The sequence below is a fragment of the Mus pahari genome, chromosome 10 (genome assembly GCF_900095145.1).
Source record: "Mus pahari chromosome 10, PAHARI_EIJ_v1.1, whole genome shotgun sequence".
In the NCBI taxonomy this organism is placed as follows: domain Eukaryota; kingdom Metazoa; phylum Chordata; class Mammalia; order Rodentia; family Muridae; genus Mus; species Mus pahari.
This window is the reverse complement of record NC_034599.1, coordinates 113808330-113832185: the sequence shown is the minus strand read 5'-3', so window position 1 is coordinate 113832185 and position 23856 is coordinate 113808330. Positions and strand designations below refer to the sequence as shown.

General features: G+C 45.2%; 1 protein-coding gene across 1 annotated transcript in view; it reads right to left on the bottom strand.

The window, feature by feature from the left end:
* Nucleotides 1-1676: 1676 nt before the first annotated feature.
* Ctnnb1 (catenin beta 1) overlaps nucleotides 1677-23856 on the bottom strand; it is a 29626-nt gene continuing 7446 nt past the window's right edge. The window contains exons 2-15 of the mRNA XM_021207921.2: nucleotides 12168-12228; nucleotides 11627-11854; nucleotides 11229-11482; nucleotides 10871-11109; nucleotides 10589-10790; nucleotides 9264-9408; nucleotides 6900-7003; nucleotides 6484-6822; nucleotides 6179-6337; nucleotides 4873-4992; nucleotides 4429-4579; nucleotides 4222-4343; nucleotides 3468-3528; nucleotides 1677-2875 (exon numbers count right to left, since the gene is read on the bottom strand). Coding sequence (XP_021063580.1) covers nucleotides 2667-2875; nucleotides 3468-3528; nucleotides 4222-4343; nucleotides 4429-4579; nucleotides 4873-4992; nucleotides 6179-6337; nucleotides 6484-6822; nucleotides 6900-7003; nucleotides 9264-9408; nucleotides 10589-10790; nucleotides 10871-11109; nucleotides 11229-11482; nucleotides 11627-11854; nucleotides 12168-12180 — 2346 coding nt within the window. The 5' untranslated portion in view covers nucleotides 12181-12228 and the 3' untranslated portion in view covers nucleotides 1677-2666. The remainder of the gene's footprint in view (nucleotides 2876-3467; nucleotides 3529-4221; nucleotides 4344-4428; nucleotides 4580-4872; nucleotides 4993-6178; nucleotides 6338-6483; nucleotides 6823-6899; nucleotides 7004-9263; nucleotides 9409-10588; nucleotides 10791-10870; nucleotides 11110-11228; nucleotides 11483-11626; nucleotides 11855-12167; nucleotides 12229-23856) is intronic.

Genomic DNA, 23856 nt, shown 5'->3' with positions numbered 1-23856 from the left:
CCAGTGCACATGTGAAGGCCAGGGCACTGCTCTCTGGGGTCAGGTGCCTTCCACTCTGTTGACACAGTGCCTTTTTAAAAACATAGGCTCCAGAGCTCCAACTAGAATGGCCAGGTTTTCGCCTGCTGAGCCAGCCCTTCTTTGGGGCTGCTTGCTTGGCCTCACCACTGACTGCAGAGACCTGTAACTTCTCGTGTTGGGGGCTGAGGAGTCAGGGGTAGGAGAATGGACAGAAAACATTCCACAATGTTGCCTTCTCCTTCAGATCTCACCAGTTTATAATTGCACTCAGGACACTACTGTCAGGAGGCAGTGTGATAGAAGATCACTCTCTAGAGAACAGCCAGCCATCAGACCTGTCAGATCAAGAACAGCTGCTTATCTTGCCAGCACCTTTCACTATGAGGACCTAGATCAAAGTACCTCATCTGTTCCGATCCCCTTTGGCGTGGTGGCTGCTGCAGGAGTCAAGTGTCTTGCTCCCAAGGACAGCTCAAAACTGGAGCTGCAGTCAGAAAGCTCGCTCTGGTGTTTAGGAGCTCCCAACTACAGCATTTCTTCAGACGTGTGGGCGCCTGCCAGCATCCTGTGCACCTCACATCCCAGGCATGCCTCTGTGAATGAATGCTGCCCTAACTAAGTGTGCTAAAGCGGGGCTAGTCGAGTATGGTGTTTGCTTTCCCACAACCCTCCCACCACTCCCCATGAGGTGTGCCTGCATCTCAGCTCCCACCTGCATTTCTGTTCCTTTGCCACCTCTGCAGGTAGGACTTGGCTCTGTCATCCTCCTGCTTCTGCTACCACTATACAGAATACCCTGCTGTGGTCTCCCACATAAAAAGGGTAACTGGAGTAAAGTTCCACCCCTGTTAACCTCACCCCAATCCACTCTGGACCCCAGCAGGGTATCTCTGAGGACTTCCTCACAGGACCCTCCTCCTCCTCCTGTTAATTTAACAGGCACAATCTTAAAACTCAGGAAACCAGTACAGCACAACACATTCTCACTTTTTAGAAAACCCAACCACGAGTTGTAACACGTTTTTCTTTGTAGGAAATGTACAAAGCCTGCTTGACAGACCCACCACCAAAATGACAGATCATCTGGTGGGCCACAGGGAAGGCAGCCCATTTTGGTTTTAAGATCAGATAAACATAGTTACTGGTTCAAACGAATAGAAGGGCTGTCCTCTCCAGGTGAGCCTCACTAGCAATGATGTTTAAGTTCAAACCCAGGCAGAGCTTCACTATTGCACAGTGGGATGACACCAGCCTAAGGAGGGCTTATTCAGCTTCCAGCTTTAGTTATTGTTCAGTGTAGCACAGAGACTACTGCAGTGCCTGCCTAGTTCCCAGGCAAGAGGGTGAGCTGAAGGAAGACTGGTTTACACAGGCTTCCTCAGCCCTTTGGTCAGAAGTGGCAGGACAGTCATTTCAAAGAAGCACAGCCAGCCAGTGACAATATTCAAGGCCTACAAACACACTTCCTTCCTCTGGTTTGCCTGGGTTTTGACGTGACACTGCTAAGGGTCACTGAGCACTCCCATCCAGACTTGGTCCTTCTCTACCCTGACAGCTCGGGCACCCCGATGGCGCCCCTTCCTTCCCCTGGGCAAGCTGGGTGCCTTCATTGCCCTGAGCAACCATCTCACAACAAACAAACAAAATGACACAAGTTAATGAATTAAAAGTTTAATTCTGAACCATTTTTATAACCGCATCTGTTGAAGCATTGTATCACAGCAGGTTACAACAACTTTGGGATAAAAGGCAACTGGTATACTGTCCAAAACAAGGCTCAAATAACACCTCTTACTGATTTACCCTACCGCACGTATCCCCGATAAAGTTTTTGTTCAAAAACATGAAATAGATCCACCTGCTTATTTTAAGCATATTAAAAAGGAAACTAATCGGACCATCTCTATCTGTCTATTTATACAAAAGGCTACACAATGTTACACGTCTCCAGATTACAATTAGCGTGATTATGAATTAGTGTTCTACACCATTACTCAGTTCTTAGAAATCAGAAATTGCTGTAGCAGGTTCACTAGAACATAACACTACTTAAAAACTAACAGTTACTGCAAAAAATAAAAGCAAGCAAAGTCAGCACCACTACAGATATTAAAACAAAGAACAAGCAAGGCTAGGGTTTGATAACGCCATCTTGTGATCCATTCGTGTGCATTCTTCACTGCGTGAGTCACTCCCCAAATCCATTTGTATTGTTACTCCTCGACCAAAAAGGACCAGAACAAAAAGTTTACTTCGACTGTTCCCATAGGAAACTCAGCTTGGTTAGTGTGTCAGGCACTTTCTGAGATACCAGCCCACCCCTCGAGCCCTCTCAGCAACTCTACAGGCCAATCACAATGCAAGTTCAGACACTACAGCTGTATAGAGAGAAAGGCTGCTATTAATGTTGAAAACAGCAAATGTTACTCATCCGAGTATAACGCTGCAAAAGCTGTGGCAAAAACATCAACGTGAGAAACTTCCACACATGAACATCTCCTTCCAAGGTATGTATCTGTTTTGTGGCAGATTTACAAACAGGCCTAAAACCATTCCCACCCTACCAAGTCTTTCTGGAGTTCTGCAGGCAGAGTAAAGTATTCACCCACACTGGCTTTTATAAGCTTTCTTACCTAAAGGACGATTTACAGGTCAGTATCAAACCAGGCCAGCTGATTGCTATCACCTGGGGGCAGCCCATCCATGAGGTCCTGGGCGTGCCCCAGATCAGGCAGCCCATCAACTGGATAGTCAGCACCAGGGTGGTGGCCGCCCATCTCATGCTCCATCATAGGGTCCATCCCCAAGGCATCCTGGCCGTATCCACCAGAGTGAAAAGATCGGTAGCTGGGATCTGTAGGAGTCAGGGTGTCCACAAGATGGGCAAAGGAAAGAGGGGAGACTGATTAACTGTGGTTAAGGACATCTTGCCATGAGCAATGCTTTCTAGGCTCCTCTTCTAAGTAATTACACAAAGCCATGCCTCACACAGTTCCTGAGACTATCTACCACACACCAGCAGCAATGTGCCTTCAGCACTTGATTCTGACCTGGCAGAGCATGCAGCGGCAGCAGCTTACTGTGCCTGACCTCCTGAGAATGGAAGTCACAGGTCGGATGAGAAGCCAAGGTGTTGCATAGCTCCTTGGATAAAGCCTCTGGGATAGAGAGATGATAGCAACAGCACCTTATGCTGCTCAAATTTGAATAATTTTCCAAAAAGCTCTGATAGATCAGCTATGAATCACCCATCCTAGACCACCCCACTCCCATCCCCTCCCCGTTCGTTCTCCAAAAGGTATGATGAAGGGTTGTGTGACCAACAAAAGCCAGGCGACAGGGCTGGTAGGAGCATGCATCGGCAGCAGGCCATGGCCAAGCTCCCTGTGCTCCACCACTTCCTCCAACCCAGGTTCCCAGGCGTGAACAAGGGCTTTATGACATACCATCCTGGCGATATCCAAGGGCTTCTCCCTGGGCACCAATGTCCAGTCCAAGATCAGCAGTCTACATAAATGGGTATAGGAAGGACATAAAATTTCAAAACCACACCTAAGTGTTTATAAACTTAAGATCACAGAAGACAAAGACCTCAAACTGCATGTAGCATTGAAGCACGCACTCACTGAATGAATATATGAGACAATGACTGTTCCAAGGATACAGGTGCAGCAATAAACACCGGCAGATTACTCCATCACTGAGTGCACAGTGGGAAATGGCAGACTGAGCATGAGTAGCTGGACAAGCAAAGCTGCCATTACCCAGACAGAGGCAGTTGTGGGAACAGGCTTCAGGATGCGATGGGTAGGGAAATGGCAAGGGCTCAGGTCAGAACACGTTATGATGCCCACTGACTCACTGTCTGAAACCCAAGACTGCACTCAGGGAGTACCACACACCGAGATCTGGGCTCTATTTGGGAACTATGGGGTGTTTAAAATATACTTTTAGGGAGGTTTAGTAGAAAGTGATTCAAAGACTTTCAGTACTGAGGACAAATTACTAACAAATTCAAAGATAAGCTGTATAAACAGCATATTGATAAACAGACTCAACTAACTGCTCAGCAGATTGCGTTCCCTCTCACCCTTGGAAGACTCAGAGCCCTATCTCACCCATGCTCCTGTGAGTTCTGAGGGAGATGGTGCTAATGCTAGCTGCAGTTAGAGTCCAGTGAAAGGCCCAGTGCTGGCCTACCTCATTCCAAGCCATTGGCTCTGTCCTGAAGAGGGAACTGGTTAGCTCGACTGAAAGCCGCTTTTTGTAATCCTGTGGCTTGTCCTCAGACATTCGGAATAGGACAGCAGCTGCATATGTCGCTGGGATAGAAAAAGAAAATAGCCCTTGAGGCCAGGCCCAGGTCCAGTACACAGGCAACTAATGGGACTGGGCTCCTCTGCTTACCCACGCCTTCATTCCTGGAGTGGAGTAACTCTGTCAGGGGAGCTGTGGCTCCCTCAGCTTCTATGGCCTCAGCAGCCTCCTTGTCCTGAGCAAGTTCACAGAGGACCCCTGCAGCTACTCTTTGGATATTTTCAATGGGAGAATAAAGCAACTTTGGAGAAAACACAGAAACAGAAACAAGGCCTAATTAAACCCAATGTAAAGCATGACAAGTGCACACTGTGGTGCACACCTGACTAATCTGGAGTGTCAGCAGCACCCACTTGGCTGTGTGCCCAGGAGAAGGCTGCTCTGGCATATAGGATTTCTAGAATGGTCGGTCCTCTGGCCCTCCCTCCTCCTCAGGCTGTAGTACCAATGCTCTTGACTAAAGAGTCAAGGCTTCTGGTCTCCAATCTTCTCAATGCCTAGGGACTAGAGGACAGTCACCTGAAGCCAACGTACCTGCACAAACAATGGAATGGTATTGAGTCCTCGGATTACAATCCGGTTGTGAACATCCCGAGCGAGGATGTGGAGCGCTCCAGTACACCCTTCAACTATCTCCTCCATTCGCACACCCTCCTAGGAGGAGAAAGGCAGTTAACAAGCTGGCACTCTCTGAGCAGCAGTTGCTAGCTACTTATGTGCACTGTCTCCAAAGATCCTCAGCTTGCCAGTGCTCAGTAATGGAGGGTCCCTTCCACTGAGTATCACGGAAGGCTCCTAGCAGCAGGCCTTCTCCCTGCACAGTGTGAGCAGCTTTCCTGTGCTGTGACTTCCACATCTGCAGATTCAACCAACTACACATCAAATGCAGCTGCACAAAAGCCTCCACCTGTGCCAAGTGCAGCTTGTCCTGTCCACGACTCACCTAGGCTCACTCTCGCCATGCACCCTACAGGATCAACCAGTTCCAAGGGGGGGCCACAGGCACAATGTAAATGTCAAGAATTTTTGCATAAGAGACTTGAGCTTCTTTCTACAGATACAAACCCCACAGGCACTGAGGACAGTGACTGTTCAGATTCCCTATCCTTCAAATCCCAAAGTTGGCTTTGTCACTACATGGAAGAGCATCAACCTTTCTGGGTAAAAGGTAAGTGAATATGGGCCATTTCTTTCCACTTGTCCTCTATTTCTTACACGTATCTGGTGAAAACTTTCCTCAGCTTTATTCCTACAGTTAAATCCCACTGAGCTGCCAGGGGATTGCCCGGAGACCAATCAGCAGTCTGTGTATTTGCTTTCTAATCTATGTTTTAACTCTACTACTTTTATAGCCAACTTGATTTCTTCCCCCCCCCCCAACCTGATTCTATAAGGACACAGAATTTCGTTCATCGACTATTTAGGGGCAGCACCTTAACTATGAGGCCATCCTATGGAGAGGGGCCAGAAATAATAATAGTAAGCAAACGCACAAAACCACCAGCAGTATGGGGGTTCTAAAACCTGTTGTAACAGGCTTCCTCTTGTTTTCTGATGTGGAGAAGAACCTGATAGAGTGGATACAAATAAGGCTGTGATAGGTTTTCTACATTGGCACATGCATGCAAGATCTAACACACAGCAGCTCCATGTTCCTTTTTAAGGTTGACCAGGATAATAACATCACCAGAGTGTCACACAGTGTCTCTGGAAACCAGACAGTCTAGTCTTTCAGTCATTAGCAGCCCTTCACCAAAAGATGGGAAGGTAGAGACAGTACATGGAGACTGCATTCATCCCACCCCTTTACAACAGCCATGTGTCACAAAGATCTACCTACCACAAACTGCTGCTGTGTTCCACCCATGGAGGTGCGCCGTTGGGTGTCCTGATGTGCTCGTACAAGCAGCTGAACTAATCGTGGAATAGCACCCTGTTCCCGCAAAGGAGCATGATTTGCTGGGCAAAGGGCAAGGTTTCGAATCAATCCAACAGTTGCCTACAGAGGAAAGAAATCAGTAGACAACACAACAAAGCACAAGCAGTGTTGAGTGAATGGACGCTTTGGGTCCCACCACCCTACCCCAGCCATCCGTCCCAGCAGATCATCTCTACACCCAACAGAGCTCCCTGCTAACAGTTCACCTTTATCAGAGGCCAGTGGGATGGTGGGTGCAGGAGTTTAACCACAACAGGCAGTCCATAATGAAGACGAACAGCATTCTGGGCCATCTCGGCTTCCTGATGCCGGCTGGTCAGATGACGAAGAGCACAGATGGCAGGCTCAGTGATGTCCTCCCTGTCACCGGCACGAAGGACAGTGCGTACAAGAGCCTCTATGCCACCCACTTGGCACACCATCATCTTGTTTTTGTAATTATTGCAAGTGAGGTTAGAGAGAATTCCAGCTGCACAGGTGACCACATTTATATCATCGGAACCCAGAAGCTGCACTAGAGTCCCAAGGAGGCCTTCCATCCCTTCCTGTTGAGATAAAAACAGGATGAGCTCAGAGCTCATGGAGACCCTAGTGCCAAGGCAGCAACTTGTGTACAATATACCTGCTTAGTCGCTGCATCTGAAAGGTTTCTGAGAGTCCAAAGACAGTTTTGAACAAGTCGCTGACTTGGGTCTGTCAGATGAAGCCCCAGTGCCTGCATCCCACCTGCAAAGTCAGACATCAAAGGCAGGCCTGTTAGCCCTCACAGTGTCCCCTGACTCCGAGAACTTTATTTCCTTCAGTTTTTTAGAATGTCTAATCTACCTTGCCAGTGACAACTCATGTCAAGTGGTTGCTGTACCCTTCTATCGTTTATGGACAGTTTCACCATTTGTCACCCGCAGGTAACATTCCTACCAACTCCTTTCATTCAGCTACTTCCAGAATGACCCTCAGCACCAGGGTTCCATTCTGAACTGGATAAAGTAGTTTGTGCATGCTTTGTTGACCACCAACCACATAGTGTGTGCAGAGGACAACACTGCAGTCCTCAGTCATGAGGTCATGTGAGTGGGAAGGCAATGCCTGCAAGTCTTGCACTACAGATGTAAACTGACTGACAGGTAGACACCCTAGGACTCAGGAGTCAGGTAAGCTGCACTGCAGTAGCTCAGTCAGGACTCCTTAAGCCTGAGTTCCAGGATAGCCTGGGAAACAGTGACAGGTCGCTTAAAACACACCTCCTTCAACTGAAATCACTTCTGAGACACACTCTTACCTCCTTGTTCGTCCTTCATAATTACCTTGTGTCCTCAAACCTGACTAATTTGTCACAACTATAATTTAGTCCACCTTCCTGACTTGATGACAATGATCTCTCAAATAATTCCTTCCTCACAGCTTGCTTCCAGCTGCTGGCAGTGACCTGGGTTGAGGCTGATGCTCCACCTTTGGTAAATGGCTGGCTACTTTCTTTATGCAACTTGCCCCCAAATGCTCATCAGAATAGCTTAGGAGACAGAAGGTCTCAGGCTCTTCTAAGACACCCATCTTCCTTACTGTCATAAACTCAGGCAGCTTCCCAGCCTTAACCTGCCTTTCCCCATGTCCTTCTAGCTGAATGTCACCTTAAGGACTAGGACTGTTTCCCAGACCAAGGACTTCCATTTACTTGCCAGGTTTTCTAAGCCGGCTATTTCCTTCAGTGGTTCCCACTGTGGAGCTACTCTCCTGGCTCAGCAAAACTGCACAGCACACGGTTGCCTCTAAGACTACCACCTCAGTTATCAACCTTGAGGACATTAAGCAGTGTTCTCCATATGTGTTACCCAAACAGCACAGTCACCTGTGCACCAGGGCCCTGCCTAGCTTATTACCTGCTCAAGTTGTATTTGTACCAACATCTTCCTTGCTCTAAGACATGGCCCACACAATGCTCTACATCAGAGAACATGTAAGCTCCCATGTCTCATGCAAAATCAAGGTTGCTGCTTCCCCCAAAGTGCTATGCAGTGCTCCTTTTCTGGGATGGCCTCCTCAGTAGCTGTCATTGTTATGTGCTGTCCACTCCTGTCATAACACACATTCCTCTGTTCTATTCTGAGACAAGGCCTTGCTAATAACCCAGGAAGTCCTAGACCTCTTGACTCTGCCCCTGCCTATGTGCTGGGGCTCCAGGCCTATGCACTGAGCTCAACACCTGCCTTTTGTGTGTTGTGCTCATCTTCACAAGACTAAGTAGGAACCAGCTCCCCATTGCTCTACAGATGAATGCATGGTAATGGTGTCAATTACACTGCTTCAAGTATATTCAAGATAAACACATCCATATCAGAATGACCTGGGGCATCAACACATATCCATTTCCAACTATCCCAGCTACCTATGGACTTTTATCAATCTACAAACTTTACATTTAAACAAGTCTTACAGAGGTTCTGGAAAAACTGGCAGGACTAATATCCCTTTATTCCACATGAACACAAGCCACATGTCTCTCTCAGGCCCATGGTTTCACTGTTAGCAACTACCTCAGTAACCTGAAGTGTTCCCAACGGCTCAAAGAGGGTCAGTTGCTATAACCCTGTGCCTCACCCTCAGCACCATCCTCTACATGATGCCTTCATCATTTTCCGCTTCTACTTGGTTCTGAAGCCTAGGCAGATGTTAGTTGCTTATTGAAAGGAGGCCAGAGAGCTGCAACCATGTAGCTTGGACATAAACCATGTATTTTTTTTTTGTTTTTCCTATCACTGGGGAGAACACCTTAACAACAAATCTCAAACCAAACCAAACCACTTCTCTGCTACTAAGCTGTACTCTAGATTCACAGGGCTGCTAGTGAGGCCTGGCCTCACATTTACCAGAATCAAAGTCAGAAACAAGCTTTATGGAGGAACGTGTTTTTGTTGTCTCTGACAAAAAAATAAGTAACATGGGGCAAGCAAGCAAGAACTGTGAGTAATCTCGGAATTTGTGTACTCACCAGCTTCTACAATGGCCGGCTTGTTGCTAGAGCAGACAGACAGCACCTTCAGCACTCTGCTTGTGGTCCACAGAAGCTTCTCGTAAGTGTAGGTCCTCATTATGTTTACTAAGGCTTGGGGTCCACCACTGGCCAGAATGATCAGCTAGAGAGATATGGAACTATAAGTCATGAGACTCAGGAAATGCTGGAGAGCAGTGCCATCACTGAGTTACTGTAATGTAAGAACTTTAGCCGGCTTGCAATTCAATGTGTCTCTAGACCCTTCTGATCCACAGTCTCCAAGCGAGGTCCCAGGTATGGGACTCCTGTGCTACAATTCTGCTCAAATCCAGGCACACCACCTCTCTCAAGAATACACCACCTCGAGCTAGAGAGATGGCTACTCCTCCAGAGGACCCAGGTTCAAGTCCCAGCATTTACATGGCAGCTAATAACTGTTTGCAAATCCAGTTCCAGTAGAACCAACACCCTCAGACATACATACATCCAGGCAAAACAACAATATATGAAAAAAAAAATTACTAAAAAACAAAAATTTCAACTCTGGTCACCTCTCCACAATGAACACAGAGGAAAAAGACCATGAAAAAAAAAGCAAGCAGGGTTGCTTATAGTAGCAATGAAAATTCTGTCAAAACAGCCAGTTGAAAATGAGCACTAAGAGCCCATAGCTTCTGACTCTGATCATCTATCTATGAGACACTGCAGAATACCCACTCCCTCATCCTTAAGGTCCTTGGAACATTTCCATATGCAGGTCTCATCCCATGCCTGTGTTTAAGATCTTATCTCCTGGACTTTGGTATGTCCAACAAAGCCCCACAGGATCCACCCAGCCCAGCTACAGCCTTAACCCAAACTCTCACACTGTGTCTCTAGCACCCCATTCCTATTCCTCCTCAGAAGTTCATGTCATCCTCTCACTGTGTCTCTAGCACCCCATTCCTATTCCTCCTCAGAAGTTCATGTCATCCTCTCACTGTGTCTCTAGCACCCCATTCCTATTCCTCCTCAGGAAGTTCATGTCATCCTCTCACTGCCTCCTCCTAAATAACATCGCACTTCTTCTCAGAGACTGCCACAAGACCTCAAAACACCATGTCCTCAGTACACCCAGCCCCTCCTCTCTGCCCACATGTAAACACTCTTGAGGCCTGCTCCCCATCCCTTCAATGCTTAGCACCACACTGTACACACAGAGATTCAATGTCTAAAGACACAAATCTTTGAGCCTGTGTGTGTGTGTATGTGTGTGCGCGCGCACATATTCATACTAAGGACTCAGTGGCTCCATACTATGCAAACAACTTTCATCACTCTACCTTGCTCTCTTGATTGCCATAAGCTAAGATCTGAAGGCAGTCTGTTGTAATAGCCAAGAATTTCACGTTTGTTTTGTTGAGCAAAGCAACCATTTTCTGCAGTCCACCAGCTAGGCGTACTGCCATTTTAGCTCCTTCCTGATGGAGCAGGAGATTATGCAGTGTCGTGATGGCGTAGAACAGTACAGAATCCACTGGTGATCTGGGAAGAGGAGAACCTTTGTTAGCCACGCCAGCACCCTTCTACTTCCTACCTTTCAAGTTCCCTGGCCATTCTCTTACCCAAGCATTTTCACCAGCGCTGGGATGCCACCAGACTTAAAGATGGCCAGCAAGCCCTCTCGATGGTGAGAAAGGTTGTGTAGAGTCCCAGCGGTACAACGAGCTGTTTCTACATCATTTGTATTCTGCATGGTGCGTACAATGGCAGACACCATCTGAGGAGAGCGCATGATGGCATGTCTGGAAGCTTCCTTTTTGGAAAGCTGATGGACCATAACAGCAGCTTTATTAACTACCACCTGGAATAAGGGATGAAGAGGCACCATTAGTTTCCAAAACTTAATGTGAGGCAGCCATTGGCATCCCCTTGAGAGCTCCCCTCAAAGCAAATTGAAAAGCAAGTTACATCACCGCTTACCTGGTCCTCATCGTTTAGCAGTTTTGTCAGCTCAGGAATTGCACGTGTGGCAAGTTCCGCGTCATCCTGATAGTTAATCAAATTGACAACTGCATGTTTCAACATCTGTGATGGTTCAGCCAAGCGCTGGACATTAGTGGGATGAGCAGCGTCAAACTGCGTGGATGGGATCTGCATGCCCTCATCTAGTGTCTCAGGGAACATGGCAGCTCGGACCCTCTGAGCCCTAGTCATTGCATACTGACCGTCAATATCTGGAAAAGGTAAATCCAACACTCACTAGGCATGTGGAACTCTGCTACCCTCTGCCCTTCCTCCAACCCACTTGTGCTGTGTCTGAGCTATCACACAGCCCTGTCAAAAAACTTAACGCTAGCTTCCAAACACAAATGCTTTACCAGCTACTTGCTCTTGCGTGAAGGACTGGGAAAAGCCTTGCTCCCATTCATAAAGAACTTGGGAGGTGTCAACATCTTCTTCCTCAGGGTTGCCCTTGCCACTCAGGGAAGGAGCTGTGGTGGTGGCACCAGAATGGATTCCAGAATCCAAGTAAGACTGCTGCTGCCAGTGGCTGACAGCAGCCTTTCTGTCCGGCTCCATGGCCATGTCCAACTCCATCAGGTCAGCTGTAAAAACAGAGTATGTTAGTGCACTGAAAATGCTACCTGAAGAAGCCATCTATGACAATGACCCATTGAACTACTGTTAGAAAGGTAGCCAAGGAGAGCAGAGTGAGGGTTAGTACGAGCTCCATGGACCAGGGGTGGCCTGAGAGCACTCATTAGATCCCATCGGTGGCTTGCTGATTATTTCACCAAGCCAGTGGTAGTGTGCATAAGGGAAGAGAACAAAGACGGTCTGGCCAGGCAGCAGAGGCTATGAGGCAGACCCCATCCCACAGGCGGCTAGGAAGCAGATCCTCAGACGGCTGTCACAAACCTTGAGTAGCCATTGTCCACGCAGCGGTGTCACAGCAGCTGTGCACTGAGCTTCAGATACCCTGAAAAATTCCATCAAGTCATTAAAACTTAAGTTTGTTTTTAACCCAGGTTACTGTGATTGTGCTACCTGTTCTAGGTTATGCTCCCCCACACCAAAAGCCAGTTCACCATGGCATACACCAAAAATACACACCAGCCACAGTTCCATCACCACTGAGCTTAAGTAAGGGTTATGTCAGGCAGCTCTTCTCAGTAGAAACAGATTGTAGGCATAAGGTGCTTCTAGAGAATGTCCCCTCTCTAGTGAAAGCCAGCCACGGGAGCGCTCGTTAAACTCTAGCTGTACTGTGAGTCCTGAAGGCTGCACATGCAGCCAGGAGGCAGTGGGAGGATTTTAAAAAGAAAAACACCAAATTTTTATTACACAGATCCAATGTTTTTCCTGATATAACACAATTACCAGATCAGAATGGTGATTTATGCAATTTAAGAAGCAAAATTACAGCCGGGCCTGGTGGCGCAGGCCTTTAATCCCAGCACTCGGGAGGCAGAGGCAGGCGGATTTCTGAGTTCGAGGCCAGCCTGGTCTACCAAGTGAGTTCCAGGACAGCCAGAGCTATAAAGAAAAACCCAAAGTCTAAAGCATAAATAAAAGTACACTTGTGAATAAGATTTGTCTAAGTTCAAACAATGTTGTACACTATTGAGTCACAGGGACTTCCATACCAGTTGACATGGTAACATCTTCCACTGGTGAACTTTAGTCTAAATTATGTCTTCATTTTGGTTTTACTGTATAATATTCAAGAAAGCTACCAAATCACCAAGGATAAAATGGGAGCTTAAGGCTCTTGACCTCTAGGTACTCTAAACAGATTCCATTAATGTCTATTCCAAGCAGGCTGCACTACAGCTCCCATAATGAGTACTTACAATCAACAGGAAATGGATAAAGACACAGAAAGGACTCCTAAGTATGACTGCATTTTCAATTCATGCAAAGGTGTTTTTCACCATTTAATTAAGTTAGAAACCTCAAATACTGACCAATGTTTATTTAGGTAGAGGGAACACACTTAACTTTTCCTGTTCTCTGAGAAACTGTTCCCTCTAAAGCCCAGGCTGGCACTCCTGCCTTGCTCACCTTCCTGAGATGGGACCACATCTAGATTCCATCATTCCTCCCAGGCTAAAGCAGGTAAGCTCAAGTTGGGCCCTTGCTTCAGGGTCCACAGCACAAAGTGACACATAGGTGTCAAGGGCAGGGACCACTACCTCAAAAACCTACCCTAAAGTGAAAAGCACAACTGTGCAGTGGGCACAGAAACTTTCCATCTTTAATCAACAATGATGCCCAGTCCTGTGTGGAGAAGTGGGTGTGGCCCCACTTTGCTCACCTTGGGTAGAGCAGAGCTGCTGCCCCCAGCCCTCAGCAAAGTGCAGGCCCACTGCAGCTCTGCAGAGGGGAACTTGAACCATCTGTATCTAGCTCCTTATGTGGCCAACACAGACAGGTCAGGAGACTAGGCAGTGTCACTACTACATACAGGCTGCACACTGTCCATGCCACCTCCTTGTGGTGCATGACCCAAACACCATCTTGCCTGGTGTATACAGCTGACCTGGTTACTTGGAACACAATACATAATAATTTTATGGGGGAAAAGATCATGATCTAAACTCAGAATCTGCACCTGTTAGAGTTCTGAACACACAATCCATTAACATACAGTATTAGCACCGTACACATTCCATGAAAACCATCCCTGCTCCTCACAGAAGCCCTGTAGGGTGGAAGTCAAATGTCCGTCAAAAGGCAGGATGAAAACAGGATGAAAGAGAGCTGACAGTTTTAAGCAGCAACATGCAGGTCAAAGAATTTTTTTGCAGAAAGATCCAAAACTTGAAGAATTCTAAGCACTGTTCACCAAAACAACAATAACACCCTGGCAAGCCCACCCAGAAGTGGAGCAGAGCTTTATCCAAAATGAAACTTTTCCTCATCAGAAACTTCAAGCTGAGGGCTGCTCGCTCCCTTCCAAGCACACCCTGCCAGTTTCTTAAGGGACCAATCATATAATTTCTAAAACTGCCACTGTGGGAGATTATTTATTATCAAAAGAAAAAGCTCAAGAAAAGCAAACTCAGCAAAAACAGATAGTGCTTTTAAAATGGGGTAAGGGATACCACAAATACTTTAACCTGGTATTCCCATGAAACTTAACCAAAACAAGTAAGTTAAATATTAACCAAAGTTGCAAAATACTCCTGAAACACCATAGGGAAAGACTTCAGATATTAAAGAGAAGAAATTGGTGATGGATCCAGGAACCAAATCAAAGTTTCAGAAAACCCACAGCTGCATGAGGAGAACTTGCCTAAGTGCTCATCCTGTGCCAGTGACCACAGGCTACACACAGTGTCTGTTGACAAGGAGCATGTGGGGTTCACAGCTTCTCTTGCATCTCCTTACACAGTTAAGTAAATGTGTTTTACTTTTCCAGTTATCTATGAACTCAAAGATCACCTGACTTTATCTATAAATGCCTCTTGTAGAACTAGTATAGATTTACACTAAGGTTATTTTTCAAGTTCCCATCAGGATAAAATTACCTTATTTACCCTGTAAGAATATTAACTATGGATAAGATCACTGCATAAGGCACATACATTGTAAAACCACATGCCAACAATTCACTTTAAAAAAAAATGTATATGAGAACAAATCCAATTATTTCAAGAAAACACTGCTCTAATTCTGGGATGTCATAATCTTTGTAAGTCTGAGAGCAGTGATCCCTACATGCTCTATGATTTCCCTGGTTACCCTCTCTTCAGCTGTGTATTCTGGAAGGAGTCTTCCTGAAGTAACCCCGCTCTTCCAAAGCACACAGAATGAAATGTCCTTACATTGTACCCTTAAATTTTTTTTACGCACACAAATGGCTGAGAAACAAGAAGTAAACTAGCTGTCCCCTAACGACTACACCACCCACCCACCCCACCCTCACCATAGTGATGATATTCTTAGTACAGTGTTTTTCTTTGGTCAGTTCTATAACATCAATCCTGCAGTTAATAAAACGTTGGTCTGATATGAAATTTACCATTAAAGTATTTTTTTCAAATAAAAATCATGTATGTCAACCGTTATAAAACTATGAACGCCAGTACCACAGTGAATGACCACAGAAGAACTGAATCCTACCTCCTACTGAACAGTCAGTTCCTCATGTGCTGCTCCTAATACAAGAACATGATAAAAATCTTAACATAGAAGAAATTTTCTTAGCTAATTCTAACAACAAAAATGCTAGCAGCACTATGGGTTTTACAGGATAAAAAGAACACTTAATCTGTGCTTACTGACTGATTGATAATCAGCATGGCTCCAAAAACTGATAGAATGAGTTAACACCAAGTCCAGAGAAGGTACTGCACAAGCCATCTACTTCCCAAGGCCTTGTCATAATCAACTGTGATCCCAGCTCGCTTTACCAGCCATCCCTGCCTACCTACATTGTTTGCCACTTTCCAGGACCCAGTCCAACCCTGCAAGTGCTGTTTCTGCCTGGTTGAAACCTAAACACTTGTTCTGTCTTGTCTGTCAGATTTTTTTATGTGGCACTTTATTTTTATGAAGCACATATATGCACTATACTTAAGTTCTTTGAATATGCATATTAAGGACAAGTGTTCACATACTTCAATTTTACAATTACAACTTTGCATTTATTGTCAGCCTCACCAACGAGTACTCAAGACAGTACCAACCCTTCCTAACGTAAACCAATGTTAAGATGGTACTTTATGAGCATCACCAAGAACATCGTATTTTTTTAAAAAAAAAAAAAAGGGCAAACAAGGGCTGGCAAGACAGCTGAATGGGTAAAGGCACTTGGTACCAAGCCTGGCAACCTGAGTTCCATCTCTAGGACCCAGGAAAGGACCAACTTCCTCAAGTTGTCCTCTGATGTCCACCACATGTGTACATGCGCACACAAACACACAGACATACACAGAAGAAAAAATACAATAAAACACATTCTTTTTAAAAAACAGACACTAGCACAAGATGAAGCCAGCAAGCACTTCAGCATGGGAGGTGGGGCCCCTATAGCCCCAGCCCAGAGCTGAGGAGCTGATGAATGCTCAGGGAGGGAGAGTGGGGTTTCTGAAAGGATGTGTTCCAATGGATGGCCCCACACCCATGAGCATGAGTGTCATAAACTGGAACCTGTGGGTCACTAACAAAAAGAGGACACAAAATCTGGAGTTTCCTAAGGTGGTAGGTAGGCCTGGGAGGAGTGAAGAGAAGGCCTGTGGGTGAACAGGATCAAAGTACATTACACACATGTAGGAAATTCTCAACAACTAACAAAAGTCTTTTAACCATCTTTCCCCTCCAGCTCCTCAGTGCTCACTAGCGTGTGACCCAGCACTGCTGTCACAGACATACAACAGCAGGCATCATACCAGCTGCTTCAGTGAGGACAGTGCCAGCTTTTTAGCAGGTTTTAGGTTTTATTTTTAATAATCAGGTACAGTAAAACAGTATCACCTACAAAATGCTTATTAATCTGTAATGAGTACATGGGTGTTTTGGTGCAGTATTATCTATACCTTAGACAGAACTAAATACAAACAAAAAATAGGTATTAGCATTTCAAATAAAGTTCAATGTTATTTTGAAACTTAATCTTTGTACTTCTAAACCTTTGCAATTATTAAAATGGAGCCATTCTGAGGGGAAAAACCAGTTCTCTCAACAAGTAACTGCATGTTTTTAAGGTGGGCAACACCTGTAACTCTCAAGGCTCTTATGCCCAACAATTGTGTTTTGTAATTTAATAAGGGTGCAATATAATAATAATTTTAAAAGTAGCCATTACAATTATATGCAAAAAACTATTGGAATCCATTCACAACAGCATCAAGAGAAAGAAAACACGCAGGGGAGGGGGTGCCAGTCTGTGCACTGGGAGGTCTTGCTTTCTAACTAGAAAGGGGTCATGTCAGATGGAAGTGCCAGCTCTGGAATCTGGTTAGTTCAATATACTCTATCAAATTCTAGACTGATTTCTTTATAAAACCACTTTACTCTGACTCCTGAAGCTGATGAAGGGAAGCCACTCCAACACTTGTCCCACCCTGCTCTACGAGCCTCCCTGAGCTCCCTCAGTGTTAGCATGGCTGTGCTTCAAGAAGGTGAGACTTACATGCTCATGTTTCTGAAGCACTGAAAATTTATTCTCATTTTTCCACAAAGCAGACAGAAATGGGAAACAAGTCTTGCAACCACCTGGAAAGAGCTAGAAGACTTGACGAAGCATTCAAGAAGCTGCCTCGTTATGCTAAAAGCCAACCTCACCTGCACCTCTCTACAGTAAACCCACACCTACATTCCAGCAGACACCACTAAAAAGTAAAACTCAAACTAATGTAGCCATTAGGTATATGTTAAAAAGAAGCCCATCAGAAAGCATAAAGGATGCGGCACACCCTCACACATTATACACACACACAGACACCTCAGTTAAAATGCTAGGCAGTGTCCCACTACCTATATGGTAATTTTTAAAATAGCATACGAGAAACATGATTAAAGGCAAAAATACACAGCACACAGGAACAGGAAAAAATTTTTTACAAAGGAACACACCACGGAACAAGAAACAACATTTCAAAGAAGAAAATAGAATTGAGCAATAAGAACAGTGAGCCTCACATTTAAGGCCACTGCCTGTCTCAGATGACCACAGCTAGAAAGGCAGATGACAACCACAGCCAAGAAGGCTCATTAAATTGGCTAGAAACAAAGCTAGCACCATCTATCACTTAACACCTTCTAAGTTAAAGCCTCATTTGTGAATGGCAAAGGAAGCCAAGGTATTTCACCTGTATGTATAGGATAACAAAAAAGGCTGTAAACTACAACCCAGGGCTGAAAAATAATCTATATGTTAATATTCACCCAATGGACAAACTAAGTACTTTTTGTTACTTACTGGTACTACAATATTGAAGAAAAAAGTCAAGTTAAGTAAGGCCATATAGCTAAAAAAGCCTCCATATTTCTTTACTAAAGAATGTTTAGGGACAATATATTTTGACCATGCTTTTTCCCTCCCCCAACTCCTCCCCACCCAATAAGAGAAGGGAGAACTGAGCTGCGAAGCACACCTTAGCATCTTAGAAAGGAGTCATCATAGTGAAGTGTCGAGGAGGCTCAAAGGCAGCATCAGTCAGATGGACAAAGTCAGGGCAAAGCACTCTGCAAGTGGACAAGCACAAAGTGGGGAATACTCTCTATCTGGAAAAGGCACTATATGGTGACCAACTTAATGCAGGCAGGGAACTATAGCAACCTGGGGAATCAATGAAGATGCAGAATAAAACTCAAAGTGAACCAGGAGCTACTGAACATGTAGTGTGACTTTTGAGTCAGAATTTCCCAAGCTCTCTAGGAGCTGAAGCCTAGCTGAGACTTACATGGGAGATAGAGAAGTTGTAAGAAGACAGCAGGTTGACCAGGAAAGTAGTTACTGTAGCCAGTCAGACAAGACTCCCCCTGCAAGTTTTCAACATTATCAAGCATGTAAACACATAGGTTTTTGCATACAACCTGCAGAACCAATACAGACAAATTTGAGAAAATAGGAATAAATTCTTGTATTGGACATCCTATTCTATGTTGGCCAAATACTGAGATAGCATTAAAAGCCTAAAAGCTAAGGGGACTACCCACATGCCCTCTTTGCAGATGCAGAAACCACTACATCTTGGTTCAAAAGGCAAAGCTGCTAAAACATAAAGTGAAAGTTGTATTCTCTCAGGGGGTGAGGGAAGATCATTGTTTTTCTTAAAGCCAGTTCTTATTGATATAATCAAGTTCTGAACTCTGAGTTTCCCAACTAATGAACTATGCTTTTCAGTTCAAATCCTAATCTGTCTGTAGCCTAAGTCAGGCACCCTGCCTTGTCAATTCAAACCTATTTCTTGCTTCTCCAGAACTTCAGATAAAGAAATCCTACCCAACTCTCCATTCCCCACTGTGGCTCTACCACACCCAGGAAAGGCAAAACTGCATTTCAAGATGGTCTCCACATCTAGAATATAGGCAGTTAGTGGCAGGACTCCAGAAGTAATTTAGTATTTTACTTTCCCTCCCTTATGAAAAAAATCTTCCTCATCTATACTTGTTATAAGTTTCTCTTCCCCATCAAACAAACCAGAACTCTGGCTTTCAGAACTTCAAGACCTGTACTCAGGGGACTGAAACTGAAACTTCACCTTCAGTTTCTAAGTCTACAAAATACTCAGCATATATTAAACCCAAATATTTAATAGACTAACATGCTTATCAGAAAATAAAATGTGCTCTGTGAAGTATGGGTAATACCATACTAAGGAGGTGGATATGCACCGGAAGAACTTCATTTCTCTCCTTCACTTTCTGTGTCCAACACAGCTCTGACCTCACCAAACAAACAGGAGTCAACCTGACACTGTACCACACTGAGGACAACAGCATGTGAAATTTTTTGTTGTTGTTGTTTTGATTAAACAGACTAAGCCACAAGAGGAAGAAAGGGTTTCTAAGTGAGTTAACAGGTTACGTGAACATAAAACTGGACAAAATGACCTAGGAAAGCCAAAAGCCACACAGTTTTAGGGAAAAAGTCTTTCAGGCTATCAAGTATTTAATAAACTCAGTATTTAACTGAACTCAGGTTCAATACCACGAAGATCTGCAAGCATGCTCAGGTGTCCCCACACACTAGTCTATCTTGTGCTTGCTAACCAAGAACTGCCACAGCCAGGAGGAGATGACACAGGACTCTGCCATGGCACTTTTAGTGTCACATGGTGTCTCAGGGTTTCTATTCCTCCACAAACATCATGACCAAGAAGCAGTTTGGGGAGGAAAGGGTTTATTCGGCTTACATTTCCATACTGCTGTTGATCACCAAGGAAGTCAGGACTGGAACTCAAGCAGGTCAGGAAGCAGGAGCTGATGCAGAAGCCATGGAGGGATGTTCTTTACTGGTTTGCTTCCCCTGGCTTGCTCAGCCTGCTTTCTTATAGAATCCAAGACTACCAGTCCAGAGATGGTCCCACCCACAAGGGGCCTCTCCCCCTTGATCACTAATTGAGAAAATGTCCCACAGCTGGATCTCATGGAGGCATTTCCCCAACTAAAGCTCCTTTCTCTGTGATAACTCCAGCTGTGTCAAGTTGACACAAAACTAGCCAGTACACATGGAACTGATGTTAAGCCCTAAAGGATTGTAAAGACAAACCATCATAGCCCCAACTTCACAAACAACATTAGCTAGTTAAAAAGCAAAGGATCCAAAAAAGGAACTTGGAGTGGGCTGGCAAGAGACCTCAGGTAGCAGCTGTTCCTTAAGACAGGACTCACCCTCTTTACCCACTTGCCCCAGCAGTCATATCCAACTGAACTGACATGTCACTGTCTAGTAGTCTTCCAGAACAGCAAGCCTTACAGCTATGAAGTTCCCTATATTTAGAGTATTTCAGAAAGCGAATATTTTACTGAGAATGTGACTGCATTTTATTATTTTGATACAAAGAACTTCAAGAATAGCCCCTCATCTTTGTCGTATTTTGAGTCCCAAAGCACAATGAGTGGTTACCTGAAGCTACACATCAACAAACCCACTGGTGCTTCATTTGATCAATCTTGTGATCTAAATGGAATAATAGTTTCAAGACACAAACATCATAAGATTCCCTTCACCTATTCACCAAAGATTTCAGCATCCACCACAGGTTCTGGGGATGGTCCCACTTTGGACAAGCTTCCAAAGGCTTTCTGAAGGGTAGCTTTCAAGCTGGGACCAGCAGGTTTCAGGAAAAGAGGCACTATGAAGGAGCAGAGCAGAAACATGCATGAAATCTCAATACCCTGTGCGAGGCCCACACACAGGAGCAGGCTCTGTTACCCTTTAGGAACCATACTTTGAGCTTAGTGGTTTAATTTGAAAAGAGATGGGTGGAGTGTAACAAAATGGCACTGAAAACCCAATCACTGAAGTTCTCCAGTCTGTAGTAGGAAGTGGGTGGTTGGTTTGCTGGATAACTGGAGTCTTATTTTTCTTCTCTTAGACAGGGTCTCACTGTGTGACCTGAACTTGCTTTGTAGCCTGGCCTGCCTCTGCCCCCCCCCCTGCTGGTTTTCCTGTCACTGATAACAGGACAGCTTATTCCTGCTATAATTCACAAGCCTGTAAGAAATAAGGGATACCAGTCAAGCAGGAACAACAGTAGGCCAGGTGACTCACAGCAGCTCAGAACTGGGCAGTAACACTAGGCCCTAACGTAGTTTGCAGAAGCAATACTTTAGAGTCAATAACAAAACTGAGTATAGGGAAGAAAGCTGTGTCAAGAGGGATGAAAGATGAGTACTGGAAGGAAATGGTGTCCATCTAAAGCAACACTGTGGGGGGCGGCTATCACTTATCAGTGGCTGTAGACATTTAAGCTTAACTTTTTAAGATTTTAGTTTTTCAGTGATGCAGCTACACTCTGTCTACCAGCCACAGGTAGCTAAAGCTCCATCAAAAGACAACATAAGCCGGGCCTGGTGGCGCAGGCCTTTAATCCCAGCACTCGGGAGGCAGAGGCAGGCGGATTTCTGAGTTCGAGGCTAGCCTGGTCTACCAAGTGAGTTCCAGGACAACCAGAGCTATACAGAGAAACCCTGTCTCGAAAAACCAAAAAAAAAAAAAAAAAGACAACATAAATACTGTTCCCAGTACCACAGATCATGGGTCTAAGCAGGAGCTGAGACAGTGTTAACTGGAGGATGGCTCAACAGTGTGAGTTATTCATAGATCTCATTGTCAGGAGCATTAGCTAAAAGCAAACAAAGGGCAAGGGATCTCAAAGTACCTGTCCATCCAGTTCAAATTACAGAGAACAGGAAGGCCTGTAAGGGGAAAAGACAGCAATACATACTACTTTACAGGCCATTTTCAAACAATAAGGGAGGGTGGTTTGGTACTTTTTTCAAAACAGAGTAAACAGGTGACGACAATGGGAAGGAATGATGTGAGCCCATAGTGTTTCCTCAGTCTGAAGGAGACCCAGACCAGTCAGCACAGGGAGTCATGCTATTGGTGCAGTTGATGTACCACCTCTGGCTAGGGCACTGAGTCCATTTAAGGAGAACAAAGGCATCAACTACAAGGCCTCAGCAGTCAGAAAGCCCCACACTAAGGTGGTAAAGCTACATCAAGAAAATGATGGATATACCTGAGAGAAAAGTGTGTAAGACTTGCAGAGGATTTGAACACGTTATGAAAGGCGAGAGAACAGCTCAGCTGTAACAGTGTGAGTTGGGAATGGGAGCAGGCTGGGTCAGCTTCCAACTCACTGCCTGGGGTGTCTTCCAACACTCATGCACTATGGGAAAAAAAAACAAACAAGAATTTACAGGAGAGAAATCAAGGCTAGATTTGCAAATCAGAGTATCTAAAGCTGGATTGTGCGTGAGTAGGAACCAGACAGGGAGGTTCAATGACTAGACCTTCATTCACCTCAGACATGCAACATAGATAGGTAAGAGAAAGGAAACAGCCAAGAAGCTGCCAAAGCTAATTAATAGTGTAGAAAGCTTGCCCATGTATAGTAGACTCTTAAGTCAAGTTGTCCAAGCAATTGTAGGAACTGGGCTGATGCTACAATAACTTAAAGGGGGCCTAAACCATGAAACATGGTGGCCACTGATATGAGTTGGGGAGTTGGTGGGGACTTAAAAAATCATTAGTGCTTTAAGTCACAGCATGTCCATATGCAGACAGCAAGAGCCAGGCAGTTCTCAGAGAAGCACCAAAGAGCAGGAGGGAGAAGGATGAGCATGGTGCTCTTGTTCTGGCCACATCTACAATGATCATCCATCCAAGAGAGTTCTTCCAATTCAATATTCTTAACAATGACAAAGCAAGAACAAAGGTGAGTGGGGATGGAGGAAGTGGTGTGGGTCAGAGGGAAGAAGAGTGAAGTAAAGCATCACAAGGAAGGTAAAGAAGGAGCGAGGCAGAGTGGTGGTGCACGCCTTTAATCCCAGCACTCCGGAGGTAGAGGCGGGTGGATTTCTGAGTTCAAGGCCAGCCTGGTCTACAAAGTGAGTTCCAGGACAGCCATGGCTACACAGAGAAACCCTGCCTCGAAAAAAAAACCAAAAAAAAAAAAAAAAGAGGCAGCACTGGGCATGAAGTCACAAGGGCAGACTATGGGGTCCACAGGCTGAGGAGCAGGGAGCCTGTGACACCACACAGCCCCATAAACTGAGGATTGGGAGGCTGGGTACTTGGAACAAGATGAGGAGGGCAAAGTTCTGAGTATGTAACAACAGGACTGTGCGGCTGAACTGAAGGAGAAAACAGTATTACTAGAGGAGTCAAGGAACTATGAGATTAAAATCCTAAACACAACGCCATAAACAACCTTTTGTCAGAACATAAAACAAAATGTCAACCGGGCAGTGGTGGCACATGCCTTTAATCCCAGCACTCGGGAGGCAGAGGCAGACAGATTTCTGAGTTCGAGGCCAGCCTGGTTTACAGAGTGAGTTCCAGGACAGCCAAGACTACACAGAGAAACCCTGTCTCGAAAAACCAAAAAAATAAACAAAATGTCATCACAAAGTCGTGCTGGGG